Below are 15,990 nucleotides of genomic sequence, written 5' to 3'. Positions count from 1 at the left end.
TCCTCGAGCACCATTCATCATGTGTATAAATTTGGAGACGAAATTATTTTTTCTGCACGAGCGATCCATTAGTTTAGTGCACGACAAAAAGTAGAGGCAGAAGTAACCAAGCACTTAACAACAAACAACCAGAGTAATCACCAGCAAAACTGACAACATGGCCCAGTACAAGTTTAGCTAAAAAAAACAAGACAACACAATTTAAGAACAAACGACCACAGTAATCACTAGCAAAAGTGACAACATGGCCCAGTACAAGTTCACTGAAAAAAAAAGACAACACAATCAAACAAAAATTGAAACTATTCTATCTTATTACCTTGCCTAATCGCCTAAATAGAAACGATGAATTAGGTCAGTGACGTAGGCTTTCCAATTCAGGAAAATCAGAAGGAAACAAATATATGCAAGCATAAATGGATGGCATGAGCGTAAACGGCTTAGCTAGCGGGCCGGGAGATCACTGAGTGTGCACAGGAATCCTAATTTACTTCTACTAGGTAAGCACAACTCCAGTAAGTTCGAAAAAAGACCGCGTCCATATGTATGGACTTTTAATGCTGCAATATCTCACTGAAGACAAGTTCCTTCTATCTCTTCTCTAGGTTATTGGAAATCCAAGTTGTCGACATAGCAAAAGATGAAACTTTCAGAGATGCCACACTAGCAAATTGCCACCTTCAGCCTTGTTTGGATGTTATTGTATTCACCTCAATCCATATGTGTTGGGTGGATTGGGGTGGAATTTAGTTCAAGTTACACTCCAATCCATCCCAATACATGTGGATTGATGCGAATCCGATTACATCCAAACAAGGCCTTATGTGTAAATGATTCACACAGTCAAACCATATGACGATGGAAACCGGAAGAACATACAGAATTGCTTTTAAATTGGAAGGTGAACAAACAAATGGAAAACATTAATTCGACATCTTCATTCTAAGCAGTGAACAATACTTACTTGGCAGTCCTTAAATGAGGAAGTTTCTTCCACAAAAGAAGGTCTATTTGACTATATATAATTGTTAGTCTTCCATAAAACCGGGGGCTGTTTCCACAAAAACAGAGGTGTTACCGGTGCCATAGTTCATGTAAGATTTTGGGGTAGCACTTTATTTTTCCCCATCCACATGTGCTATATATTGCCATGATGGGAGCCCCTGTTCTTTCACTCATCCGCCATCTGCTTGTTCTTCATCTATACACAAAACAAAGTCAAGTAATGGAGACTTCAAGGAGGAGCCTCTATGTAGGGGTCGTCATTATCCTCCTTCTCATCGTCGTCACGGGCCATGGTAAGTGCACACGCATAAGGAGTCATAAGCTATTACTGAACCAGTCATCTTTGTCTCTTGCTTTGGCTAACGTTCGCATGCATGTGCGTCTTCTCACAGAGACAGCACCTATTCACGGAACCAATTTCGGTGATGGCCCACTACCACCATGCTATCATTGGAGTACTTACTATCATGGGGTTTGCGTTTGGAATGAAATTTGCTCAGGTCTTTGCCGACGCCAGGATCGCAACCAATTTATTCGTGGCACGTGTCGTGGCTTCCCCGCTAAATGCTTCTGCCTCTCATGCTGACCCATAGTGGCAGTAGTTGTGGGCCTAATAATGGTGTTGCCTCCGTGTAATGTCGTCGTTTGACCGATCATTTGAGAAACAATTGGCTTGTGGAAATAAAATTGCTGGAGCTCTACACCAAACATTGTTTTTTCTCAAGCATGATTATCATTTTTGTAGCAATGGTACCCGACAGTATAAGCACCACGCTTACACTGTTTGATACTACTCTAAACCTGCACGACAATCAGACTAGAGAATCCACTAAGGGTTGAAGAACCCATGCTATGGAATAACCAATTATGCTAAACAAGGCTTATATTATAGTACTATGGTCTAAAATAGAGATCAACACTACTACACAAAGTAAGTAATACTTGAACGAAGTACTTAAGTAAAGACAAAGTAATATATTGAATACTCGATAAGTTTTACAAAAGGAAAGATACAAGATTTATACTAGACTCCTGAAGTCTACATCTAGAATCCAAGCAAGCTGACTCAACTCTAACTCCCACTAAAGTAGCTTAAGCTAAAGAGATTTAGTAAGAGTGGTACTTCTTATTGTGTCATGACCCAACAGTTGTTCCTACGAAGCTATTCAAAAACACCCCTTGAAGCTCGGAACTGTAACCAACATGTCCCTCGGGCTAAGACCTAACTCATGCTACACACCACAACACATTCAGATAATGAGTCTCCATCAACCTTGGCGCAAAAGGACAAAACTCTTTTGGTCCTCCTCCTGCGATGGACGATCTCGTCAACCTAACGAAAGCCCTTAGATCTCTACTCTCGATGGACAAGGACCCCAAAGTCTAGCTAATAGACTCCACAACACCCCCCCAGTCAAACCAAGTAAACTCTAGTCAACCCGATCGTTCGACCTAGGTCAATCCTCAAAATTACCTTCATCAAGGTGATCTCTGACCCTCAAGTTGTTCCAACAACCTTTGTGAGATGCACTAGAACCCCAAATTCCATCTCTTTATCTTAAATCCAAATTTCCAAAAATTCATGTTTTCTAGAGCTGTCCGGTGTCATGACGGACTGTCCGCCAAAACACTGATGCAGCAGAATTGTAACACCCTGTGTTTTCCATCATGATAAAATTCACTAAAAAATTGATACTTTTTAAATTTTACAACAAATTAAAACTTGGTTAACCTATTTTTCCGCAAAACCGTTTCAGAAAATGTTTATATTCAAAACCTTGCATTTAAACTTCACCATCTGCATTTTTAGTTCTTGTGGTTTTAGAATTTAATCGCAGCACCAAAATATTTTTCTCTTGAATTTCTAAAATCTCTAAATACCACTGTTCCAAATTCTTTCAACAAAGAAATAATTTTTCTCTTCTCAAATTCTTTCTCATCTCCTGTTCACCGAGCACGTAGCCTACTGCTCCCTCCACCGTCCCGGATGGGCTCAGCCCAATGCCAATTCCGGCCCAGTTCGCACGGCTCCAGCGTCGTTCTTATCCTCTCCGCAAAAATCCGTCAACAGCTCGAGTACTGCCATGGACGCGTGGACTGCAGCTCGCCCTCTCTGCCGGCAAACATCACCAACGGTCGCCGAGATATTTTGCCATAGCCAGCGCCTTACTGTGCTCCATCGCCTTACCTCATCACCTATAAAAGGCCGGTGAGGCTGCCATGGCTGAGCACGTCACCGAGCTAAGTTCTCTGGATGCCTGGCTTGGAAAGCACGAGAACCCGTGCAGCCAAGCGGACCGCCAAGGTCGCCGTCCCGCTGGCCGCCGGGACCTCCTCGCTCCTCATTTGGCGCTGCCTCGTGCTAGGACCGCCGCCGCGGCGCCGCCCTACGCCGAAGCCGCAGAGGCTCCGCCTCGGCAGCCACCACCGCCGAGCGCCTCCCCGCTCCACGCCCCTCTCTGCTTGCCCTCTGCTTCTGCTCCATTCTCTCTCTTCTTCTCCTTGATCTGGTTCTCTTTTGGGATGAAGGGAGGACACCGAGCCCATCTCGCCCGCGACCTCCGAAGTGGCGGAACCAGAATTTTTGATTAAGGGGCCTCCAAACTTCGCCGCCGCCCAAGGCCGCCGCGCCACTCAGAGTTGGCTAGCAGCGCAGCCGCGCGCCGCGCGCCTCCTCCCCGGCAAGAACCGAGCTGCCCCTGGGCCGCTGCGGACCGCTCGCCGAGCCACGCTCCCTCCGCCGGCGCATCTCTTTCTCTCTCTGCTCTGCTCCTTCCCCCTCGCTCTGCTCTCGCTCCCTCTCTCGCTCTCTCTTTTTTTCTCTCTCGCCGTGCGAATGAAAAGTAGCGGAAGCAGCCGAGGCATCCAATGCCGAGCCCCTGGCCAGGTCGCTCCAACCAATGGGAGAAGGCCACACCATCTTTCGGGACCCACACGGCAGCCACAGCAATCCACATTCCCCTCTCTCTTTTCTTTCCGTGCACCCGGTCCACATGAACCCAAAGGAGGGAGCGCAGTCCACAGCACAATGCAGGAGCCGGTCCGTAGCTCAGTACAGCAGGCCGAGCCCACCGGTCCTGGCCCACGCGACAGCCTTTAAGCCGGAAGGAAATTGCTAGGCGTACACGGGAATCGTACACATGAGATTAAAGTAAGCCTTTTCCTCTTCTAGAAAAATTTCCAGAAAATTTCTAAAATTACTAGAGTCACACTAGAACCTACCCAAACTTCTCCCACTTCATTTCCATCATCCTAAATTCCAAAAATATTTTTCAAATCCTTTCCATGCCTCTTTTTCTAAATAAATCCTTGATAATTCATATCTCCTCCTTCCTAAATCCAAATCACTTGATTCTTCCACAAAAAATCTCCTAAAATCAGGCCCAATGCCAATTCCGGCCCAGTTCGCACGGCTCCAGCGTCGTTCTTATCCTCTCCGCAAAAATCCGTCAACAGCTCGAGTGCTGCCATGGACGCGTGGACTGCAGCTCGCCCTCTCTGCCGGCAAACATCACCAACGGTCGCCGAGATATTTTGCCATAGCCACCGCCTTACTGGGCTCCATCGCCTTACCTCATCACCTATAAAAGGCCGGTGAGGCTGCCATGGCTGAGCACGTCATCGAGCTCAAGCTCTCTGGATGCCTAGCTTGGAAAGCACGAGAACCCGTGCAGCCAAGCGGACCGCCAAGGTCGCCGTCCCGCTGGCCGCCGGGACCTCCACGCTCCTCATTTGGCGCTGCCTCGTGCTAGGACCGCCGCCGCGGCGCCGCCCTACGCCGAAGCCGCCGAGGCTCCGCCTCGGCAGCCACCACCGCCGAGCGCCTCCCCGCTCCACGCCCCTCTCTGCTTGCCCTCTGCTTCTGCTTCCTCCTCTTCTTCTCCTTGATCTGGTTCTCTGTTGGGATGAAGGGAGGACACCGAGCCCATCTCGCCCGCGACCTGAGAAGCGGCGGAACCAGAATTTTTGATTAAGGGGCCCAGGGCCGTCCCTTGGCACGTGCAACGTGTGCGACGGTACAGGGCCTCCACTTTTCAGGGGCCTCCAAATATATATAGAGTATATATACGTATATATGTATTGCTTGGTAAATAAGAACGTACAGCAGTAGCTTTGGCCTTTGGCCCATTAGCAAAGCGACGTGTACAACAATTGACCAAAGCCCAATAAACAATGGCTTGTTGCCCGGCCGCTGTTCAGTTGGCAATGTTGCCGATCCCAATTCCCCAACTGAATCAGATCGCAAATCTTAGGTCTCACGTACTACCTCTCGACGTCTCGTCTCGTGTCGCCGCCATCGCCTGACGCCGTACCGGCCGCCGGCAGCGTTTCGCGAGTGACAGGGCGTGAGCCGTGACGATCTAGCTGCAACCGCAACAGCGAGAGCGAGGCGCTAAGGCCCTGAAGGTAATATAAATCATTCATATTTATTTTTCAATTCATTCACTGGTAGCCGCGAACAATAATAAGTAGTTGATCGATCTCTAAATTTTGTTTTTTTTATCTTTTGATCTAGACACCTACTGGAATAGCATTCAAAGATTGAAGCCATGTCTTCTACAAATCGTTCTAGAAAATTTGAATCAGGTTTTCAAAAGCGTAAGAAGAAACAAAGAATAGAGGAATTAGTCCAATCTCAGCAAGGAGCTATGGATAGATTTGTTACAAAACAGTCACAAGTGTCGTCTGATAATCCAACACTTGAGGCAGGGGCCCTGCTTGAGGAGGGGCAGGCGATTGACAATAATATTGATAATGATCCTATAGATCCTCCAGAAAATAATGTTGAAGTTGAGGAAGCTGACAACACAAATACTCAGATAGACAGTGAAGACTTGAATCCTTCTTCAAATGCTAGTGATTCTTTTCAGCCTGATATATTTGATCCAAGATACTGGGATTCACTTGATAGTAGACAAGTTGACATTTTAGCACAAAAGGGCCCTAAAAGAGACCTATCAATTCAGAAGGGTCCTAAGGACATGTTATCTAGAAGATTTTCTTCACTATTCTATGATAGAATTCTGTCAAATGGAGAAAGCTGTGACAGGGATTGGCTTGTTTATTCTAAGGAACTTGATAGAGTTTTTTGCTTCAGCTGTAAATTATTTACAAAAGGTCATCGAAAAGGTCAGTTGGCAAATGAGGGTTATAATGACTGGATACATCTTGGGCAGAGACTCAAAGAGCACGAGACAAGTGCAGATCATGTTTTGAGCATGACAGCTTGGTATGAGTTGCGTAACAGATTGCAAACTGATCAAACTATTGACAAAGCTGCTCAACGACAACTTGAGAAAGAAAAGGACCATTGGAGGAAGGTTTTATTTAGAATTGTTGGCATAGTAAAATTTCTTGCCAAGCATAATCTTGCATTTCGTGGAAGTAACAGCAAACTATATGATGATAGCAATGGGAATTTTTTGGGCTTAGTAGAGATGTTGGCTGAATTTGATCCTGTTATTCAAGAGCATGTCCGCCGGATTACAAATGATGAAACTCACGTTCATTATCTTGGTCCTAGGATTCAGAATGAGTTGATACACTTACTTGCTTCTGCTATTAAGTCTGAAATTATTAAGAAGATAAAGAGTGCAAAGTATTTCTCTGTCATACTTGATTGTACCCCTGATGTAAGTCACCAAGAACAAATGTCTTTAATTATAAGATATGTGGACTCAACATCAGGTCATGTTGAAGAATCCTTTCTAGGATTCTTAGATGTAAATGACACGACTGGACAAGCACTTTTTGATGTGCTAGAGAATGAGCTAAAGATTCTTGATCTTGACATAGATAATGTGAGAGGACAAGGCTATGATAATGGTTCAAATATGAAAGGAAAACATCAAGGTGTACAAAGGAAGCTTTTGGATGTAAATCCTAGAGCTTTTTATTCAGCTTGTGGTTGTCATAGCCTTAATTTAACACTTTGTGATATGGCTACTAAGACTTGTGGCAGAGCTAAAGATTTTTTTGGAATCATCCAACGTATCTACACAGCATTTGCTAACTCTACAAAAAAATGGCAGATACTAAAAGAAAACATAACTGGACTGACTCTCAAGTCAGTTTCAGCTACACGATGGGAGAGTCGCATTGATAGTGTTAAAGCTATCAGGTTTCAGTGTGCAGACATTCGGGAGGCTCTACTTCAGGTATCCAACATTTTCATATTGGTACTGATTTAATAATGTACTTTTGTTGGTTATCTCATATATTAAAAATGTTTTCCTTCTTTTAATTTAGGTATCTGATATTGATAACGATCCAGCAAAGAGTAGTGAGGCTAAAGGTTTGGCAAATAATGAACTTGGACAATATGACTTTATAGTGGCAGTTGCTATTTGGTATGAGGTACTGTATGCTGCTAATTTGGTAAGCAAACAAATGCAAGAAAAGGATATGCTTATTGATGTTGCTATCAAGAAAGTGAAAGGGCTTATTTCTTTCTTCGAGGGCTATAGGGAAACTGGTTTCTTACAAGCTTTGGAGTCGGCCAAAGAAATTGCACTTGAGATGGATATTGGTACTACATTCACTAAAAAAAGAAAAATTACAAGAAAGAGGCATCACGATGAGAACCCAGAAGACACAAATATTGCCACAATGTCTCCAGAGGAGTTATTTAGAATAGAGTATTTTAACACTCTTATTGATCAAGCTATTGTCTCTCTGGAAACAAGATTTGAGCAGTACAAAGAATACCAAAAAAATTTTGGTTTCTTATTTACTTCGGAAACATTGCGGTCGTTGGATAACCAAAGCTTGAAGTCTTCTTGTGATAATCTTGAGGCTGTCCTTAAAAAGGATGAAAAATCTGATATTGATGCCAAAGAACTATATATGGAGCTGAAGTTTCTACAAGACTTCATTCCAGAAGAAAGAATGGGGCCTGTTGAAATTTTGCGGTTTTTAAAGGAGCATGGTTGTTTTCCTAATGCAACTATTGCATATAGAGTTTTGTTGACTATTCCTGTGACTGTTGCATCAACAGAGCGAAGCTTTTCTAAGTTAAAGCTATTGAAGACTTATTTGCGTTCTACAATGACACAAGAAAGACTTAATGATTTGGCTATAATAGCACTTGAAGGTGAACTGTTGGAGAAGATTGATTATGAGCATATTATTGAAGACTTCATTTCAAAGAACACTAAAAGAATGATGTTATTCAAGTAAAGATTATGTAATATAGGTATCATTCTTGAATCTTGATATATATTTTATTGCAACATACTGCATGCTTTATAATATCGTATATTTAGTTTTTTTTTCTAGGCTAATAGGCCTCATTTCTTAGTATCGTACAGGGCCTCTAATTTTCCCGGGACGGCCCTGAGGGGCCGCACAATGTTATGACGCTTTGCTGCCCCCTGGTTCCGCCAGTGACCCCGGCCACCTCCAACGCCGTCGCCGGAGCCAAGGCCGTCACCGCCACCATCCTCTCTCTGCGCCCTCCGCCGCTCTGCCGGCCCACACCGGGGCCCACTTCGCCGGCGCCCAAGGCCGCCGCGCCACTCAAGAGTTGGCTAGCAGCGCAGCCGCGCGCCACGCGCCTCCTCCCCGGCAAGAACCGAGCCGCCCCTGGGCCGCTGCGGACCGCTCGCCGAGCCACGCTCCCTCTGCCGGCGCATCTCTTTCTCTCTCTGCTCTGCTCCTTCCCCCTCGCTCTGCTCTCGCTCCCTCTCTCTTTTCTTTCCGTGGACCCGGTCCACATGAACCCAACGGAGGGAGCGCAGTCTACAGCACAGTGCATGAGCCGGTCCGTAGCTCAGTACAGCAGGCCGAGCCCACTGGTTCTGGCCCACGCGATAGCCTTTAAACCGGAAGGAAATTGCTAAGCGTACACGGGAATCGTACACATGAGATCAAAGTAAGACTTTTCCTCTCCTAGAAAAATTTCCAGAAAATTTCTAAAATTACTAGAGTCATGCTAGAACCTACCCAAACTTCTCCCACTTCATTTCCATCATCCTAAATTCCAGAAATCTTTTTCAAATCCTTTCCATGCCTCTTTTTTCTAAACAAATCCTTGATAATTCATATCTCATCCTTCCTAAATCCAAATCCCTTGATTCTTCCACCAAAAATCTCCTAAAATCAGGCTCTACACACTCATATCCTTTTTCATAATCTTTGGTGCCCATTTAATCTCTAGTTTGTTTGTTTTTCCTTCTCTTTTATTTATATTAACACTAACCCGTGGAGTGGTATCCATCACCGTATATTCGCATGTGTGCATACACCATGACACGTACATGAATACTCGAATATACCCACACACATCTCTCACATAAAATAATGTGTTACATACATACACAGACCTACCTAGTGTATATATGGGCACATACACATGGATACATGCGCCTATGTATGGCTAACCTTTACATCCCACCTTTCCATCCTAATTAACCCTAGGCATGTACATATGCATGCACGTATGTGCCGCTAACCTTAGCCACCACCCACACTATCCTATCCCTACACCTCTACTTAGCCTACATCCTATTCCGTATCTGTCAGCATATACGCATACCTAACCACCTAACCCCATCCTCATGTAAAGGTACCCTTTATACATGAACCCACCTAGCCAACTCCACCAGATACCCTTTTATGGATCTATAGAAGTCAGTCAAGTCACTTATGATGACTTAGTCAGGCTTTCTCTTTCAGGTTCACATAGTAGTGAGAAATAATAATGTGGTCTCGATTTTCGCCAGATAACCCCACCATCCCAACCAAACCCGTAGAAGCCACACCTTGTTGGATGGATCTCCTTCCATTCAACCTTACTTGAAATTGACATAACAGTGATAATCTTAGAAGTAAACCCTTCAACCAGATAACAACCAAACCATCTATAGGACCGTTTTCTTTCTTTGAATGATTATGCGTGTTTTGCCTTCCTTGCTTGGTGTTTTCCTTGCTTGCCAACGCTAGATAGCGTAGGATAGAAGATGTGGAGAGAACCTGATGGAACCCGGAAGCACAGTTACCCAGAGACAGAAGAGTAAGAAGCACAGGAATCAAGACCCTGGAATAAAGATATAATCGTTAGCGAGCGGAGGCAAGTCCTAACACCCACCTACCCTTCCTCTCCATATATTTTACCATCCCTAAACCACTCCCCTTTCCACCACCACCATGATTCCCACCTCCACCATGAAACCTACCACTTTCCACTCCCATTAATTGTGTAATAAACACAATTTATACTATTCATGCTAATATCTTTATGTGAATGAGTATTATGAACATTTATGATATATTATGATATTTATGGTATGGATGAGCTAAGGACATGAACCATGTTGTTAATTGATTTGGTAAACTAAAACTTATTTTTGACGGGAACGAGAGGGGGTATTTCACGTGGTGTGGATTACCTTGGCAGGTTCGCCTAGTGAGGATTCTTGTTAGGAGATACTCGCTTCGGTCATATAAGGACCGGTTCATTTGCCATCTCGCGTAGCCAGAACTTTGTACAACCACATGTCTGTATGGGCAGACTTGGTCTCACACCCCGTTAGATACAAGTACAACTACTACTAGGAGGTTGGAGTGGCAACGGACTATTAGGAGAGGACACGGATGCTGGGTGATCTTTCGTGGTCTGGTCAGCATGGTTGTTATGTGGTCTTCCATGTAAAATTATTGTTGTAACGTGTGCGAGCACTGTTTATATTATTCAATTGGATGCTGTGTGATCATGCGGACCTTGAATTGGATGTTGTGTGGTCATCTAGACTTTGTGTTTTTTCCAACCCCTGAGTAGACCGTGGTAGTGTTGTATGGACACCTGAGGTCATTCCATCCGGATACGAGAACTCATTACGCCTGTCTAAGCCATGACGATGGTGTCGGACTGTGTCTATCATGTGGGGAAATCTGTACAACCTTTGCATAGCGTATTGATTCTATTCTAATAGCCATGTCCTCGGAATGGGCAATTGCTGGGACGAGGTCTCAAATAATTAGATTATTTTGTGTGTAATGAAACTATGCTAATCTGGTAAGTTACAACCTACAAACTCCGGGAACCGGCGAGAAGGATTAATACTATTCTAGGACCCAAACTCCCATTTTATATATAACTCTACTTCTAATATATACTAGTATAATGCTCGTGCTAACACAACGGATTTATCTTGGAGCCGCACATGAAAACAACCAATGTCAATTGTCAAACGTGCTTTCTCTCATTTGTTCCCCTGTTTCCTGTTCATCATCTACAAAAGCCTCTTTACACGCCACGCCATTGATAATCACCACACAAAAGCTGCACATGATCCCTTCTCTAATCTCTACTTCTAACCCTATGACACACGCTTAATAAAAATTATATATTAGTATGTACTCATGCGTTTTATTAAGGCATTGGAAATTAAATCATGTTCGGTACCTGTTGGATTTGCTGCTTCTGTTGGATGAACCGAGATGTGTCCTTCCTTATCAGTCACTATATCATTGTACGGCATAAATTTATTCCAGCCAGTTTCTCCCTTAGGTTTAAATAACGGATATGCCAATGGATCATAACATCCATGATATGCTTTGATATAGCGCGGGCGATCCCCTTTGGCATACACAAGCACACTCCTATCAAAACATCTTTGGGGATCATTGCCATCTAACCAGATAGCTGCGACCTGTGACACCGTGGGTGCATTGTACCTTGTTTTTAGCAAAGGAACATATATTTAGTAGTACAAATAAATCAAATTTATTTGTAGTAGAATAATAATATCTTGTAATACATAAACATATTCCTGAACATGCGTACCTTCGTTGGTCTGGTGTGACATTAGTATTGAGTTCAATTACATAGTCATCAAGATTCGGAATAACTCCAACTCTGTTAAAGGTTTGTACATATGGGTTGCCTTCCATTATTCGCAGCACAGTTCTGATAAGATTGGTATCTAGGTCAGGTGATCTCTTCTTTCTGTGCGCCAAACTATCATCCTCAGTATCATAAAAGTAGAGTTGCAAGTGGCGAGCCCCTTTAGAACCTGGGACCAAATGGTCTAGGCAATGGTAGACGGCCCCATGCACACGAAATGTATATATACCAGTCCCTGCCGCGGTGGCAACTCGTCGATCCAAGGTTACTCCAAGGCTCGTGAAAGAGAAATGAGAGTTGAAGTACCGAATATTTTGCCTGAAATATTGTACATCATTATCTACCTGACTTGTGAATAACCTTTTTAATTCATCAAGCACTTGTGGAACATGTACTTTTATCTTTCCTTTTCTACAACAAAATCCAGGTGATTCATATTGAAATCTCATTGCTCCACAGTACAAGCAGTTAGGCACCTTTCTCAGAACATGGTGCCTATCAGGCAATTTTTGGTAGACATAATCATAAGGATCTTCATTGTTATTCAGATCAACACCATTAACACTGACACGATAGGACTCGAAGGCACCATCTGCTATGAAAGCAAGCATTGGCCATCATTACACAACATTAATAAATTTTACCTTCACCAAAATTAATTTACTCGAAAGCGCCACACAAAATAAATTTACCTTCACCAATGTACTGCATGGTCTCTTGGTCATCAAGAAGATCATCAATATCCAAAGCACGAGGTGCCTCCAGATGGTCCTCTGCATGATGTTTGGTCCAACAGTTAGGTATAGAACACATTGACTGAGTGTGTTATCAAAATAAAATAAAATAAATGTGGTTTTTTGTTGGAAAAAAAAGAAAATGAACACACCTTCATCAGATTGATTGTTTATAGGCTCGAACAAGGCACCATCATATTCTATATCATTTTGTATTGTATGCAATGTTTCCTTTGCCAAGTCACCGGCTGACTGTGTCCTCATCTTTTTCTTGTAGTCCCTATATCTCTGCAACATGTTTTCCTTGTCGTGTTCATTCATATTATTGTACCTCTCTCGTTTTGCGAGGGCCCTTTGCCTATTTGAGCTGGTAACTGATCACCATTGGGTGGAAAAAATTGTCATTGTCAAAGTTGCAACATGGATTGCAAAAATGAAAAAATACAAATATGGCACCTGGAGTTGCCGTTGCATTGAACAGATTGTGGCTTGTCAGGCTGTTGGGCACACAAGAAGTATGAGAGGTCGGTTGTCTTGTACGGACATAATTATAATTTTTATGTAGCCAATCTGTGTTGTTTTCCGGGCACACATTTTCCTTGTCCTCAGCATCTGATGCTTGGAGAATACCTGAACACACTCCTTATGGTGCTTGTTGACCTATCATCAATCAAGGAGTAAGATCAACATTGAAAAAAACAAAGGAAGCATTATTTAAAAAAATAAGCAATACCATGATCAGGCCCTATAGTATGCGTCGATGACTTTGTCCTCTTCAACACTCGTTGTTCCCGACCCCTTTTATTCCTCTCTTTTCTCTGCTCATCAGTTTCGTTAGCCTTTATCCTTGCTCGGTATTCTCGTTGTTTTCTATTCCTCTCTTCCCTCTTCCGCTCATCCTCATCCACAGGTGGTTGAACTGAAACTAAGAAGGTTATAAAAATATGAAAGTAACTCCACCACAGCCCATGAAGCGCTCGTACCTGTGTTGTTGTTTGTTATGTCATCTAAAGTACTGTGATCTGCTTTCTGGTTTGACATGGCATTTTTTTTGTTTTTAATTAACCATAGTAGAATTCATGTAGATTAGTAGGAATCTGAAAGATGCAAATATTAGGACGTTGCATTGCTATCTCTATCCAGCTACCACATCCGCATTGCTACCTTCTCTATGCAGTTTCAAATATTATAGAATAATTTTTTTTCTTAATCAATTAATCTGACATGGGATGACATTTGTGAGAGGAATCGACAGCTGACTGCAATGCATTGCACGTGTGTTAGTTTCCTCAGCAAGCAAGTACCTGGATGCTGAAGATGAGGGCCATAATGTACGCCCAGCCGAAGACGGAGATGATGCCGATGCTGCAGAATGTCTCCTCCGTTAGGTGCACCGCCGCGTCGTACCCGTTCAGCGAGGTTTAGGGTTCAGGCGTCTTATAATTTGGGATTAAATTTTTTGAATAAGACGAGTGGTCAAACTTGGGATCAAAATTAAAGGGGAACTAAATGATTACTAAATACATAAGCCATGTAAATTAAGTCAACCAAATCATGCTGCAGAGAGGTTCTAGCTAAACATGACAGAGACTGCAGCATCGACAAAACTTCAGTCATGCCTAACCAATTCGCAAAAAATTTCTGTTCAAGCACTTTCAGATCATTATGTCATTATGGCCATGATTTTATTGCATTCTGGTCATATATACTCCAATGCAAGAATACCAAGGGATTTGACAATAAGATGTTTATCTACAGTAGACCGGTAGTGATGGTCATCTACCTTTTCAGCCTGTCTTTGCAAAGAGACAGCACTCTGCTCGCTAAGCGAACTGAAATTTAGAAAAGGAAAATGTATAATCAAATACTAAAACTGAACTCAGATATGTCATATATAGATATAAACTGAAGCAAGAGTCTAACTTGTAGCTAGAGAGCCTACCATTATCTTTTCGTAGCTTACTGTAATTTACATGCTACCTTGTGGATGAGGACATGATTACTTTAGAAGAATCAACAAAAATAATACTTACAGAAGCAATCACGTATTTTAGTAGGGCTAGTACCCACTGAGGCAGAATATGTAAGGCACATTTATCAATATAAGTAAATAAATGGCAATAAAAAAATAGATCACTAAAGCTGAGATATGTATGAACTTCCAAAATCTGGTATTATTTTCTGAATGGTAGGTACAAAACGTACTGGAGGCAGAAGAGACATTCTGAAAGAGGCATTCACACATATTCAGATCATCCACAGTAAAACCATCTACAAAAAATTAGATTAGAATTTCCCAAGCATCCATATCCGAAATCATGAGACCAATTCATTTGTGCAAACAGAAATTAACCGACGAAGACCTATCTCACCAACAAATTTGAATTTTGTTTGCTCGTCGTCTTCATAGATGTGGCTCATAACCTCATGGCCTCCTGCCTATCACCAGGCATCGGATGAACGAACATCTCTGACACCATCGCAGCAAGCTCGGTGCACAGCCGCTTGAGATAGCACAGATACAATACAATAGAGAGATCGTGGCCAAAGGCAAGAGAAAGGGGACGAACCAGGAGCCGCCCCCGCTTTATCCGGAGGTGAAGGACGCGCCCAAGGACACCGGCAGCATGATCGACGGGCGCAGATCCTCCCCGCCTGGGAGACGAAGTTCTTGGTACAACCGGCGCCTCTTCTTAAACCCACGGCATCGTTCCTGGCCCTATACGCCCGGCTCCGTGCACCGGGCGTCCGTGTCGAGGGCTTTCCCGGCACTGCATTCCAAGCGTCTTCCACACTCCGACGGCCGCGATCTCTGCCGCGGACGCGCGAGGGTGCAGACGCGTTGGTGGGGTGGAGCGGTGAAGTGGGGAGATCGGGGGTGGGCGATCCAAAGAATATCGGCCATCGGATGTGGTTAAGGAGAGAGAATGAATGAGAGTTAATTTAGTGCTCATATTTTTAATGTCATCTTTTTCTGTGTGTGTTTTGTGGGGTGGACGTAGTTTAGGTCGTGACTATAGAGGTGGGATTTGTTCGGTGGCTATAGGATAATTTGAAGTGGTGTATTATAGGGGTAGAGATAGAGATACACCTCCACCACCATAAACCACTTCAACCACAATAAACCACCTCCACACAGCCTCCGCCATCCATCTCACCCTTACCCCAAAGTTAGGGCATACTGAGTACTTTATGTACTCAACCCACTCCATTCTTTGTTGTCAGGAGTGAAGCTGCAGGAGCACATACGAGGATGGAGCTATCGAAGCTATGCAAGGATAGGACAACAGGAGTATACACGAGGAAGGAGTCGTACGACTACACAAGGAAGCTACACTAGGACTACCTGAATTAAGATATAGGAATGAGCCTAAGGATAAGGTTTACCTCCGCACTACAAGTTGC

General features: G+C 43.5%; 1 protein-coding gene and 1 pseudogene across 1 annotated transcript; one reads left to right on the top strand and one right to left on the bottom strand.

Annotated features, from left to right (window-relative positions):
- Nucleotides 1-3,246: 3,246 nt before the first annotated feature.
- On the bottom strand, nt 3,247-12,300 carry LOC136489799 (uncharacterized; annotated as a pseudogene).
- LOC136487272 (uncharacterized) lies at nt 4,967-8,846 on the top strand. The gene is made up of 4 exons (XM_066484415.1): nt 4,967-7,163; nt 7,255-7,422; nt 7,465-8,098; nt 8,392-8,846. Exons 1-4 carry the CDS (start codon nt 5,556-5,558, stop codon nt 8,844-8,846), a joined length of 2,865 nt encoding a protein of 954 aa, XP_066340512.1. The 5' UTR covers nt 4,967-5,555.
- Nucleotides 12,301-15,990: the final 3,690 nt, after the last annotated feature.

The sequence above is a fragment of the Miscanthus floridulus genome, chromosome 10 (assembly GCF_019320115.1).
Source record: "Miscanthus floridulus cultivar M001 chromosome 10, ASM1932011v1, whole genome shotgun sequence".
In the NCBI taxonomy this organism is placed as follows: Eukaryota; Viridiplantae; Streptophyta; class Magnoliopsida; order Poales; family Poaceae; genus Miscanthus; species Miscanthus floridulus.
Note: the sequence above shows the minus strand (reverse complement) of the source record. Positions and strands in the feature narration are given on the sequence as shown.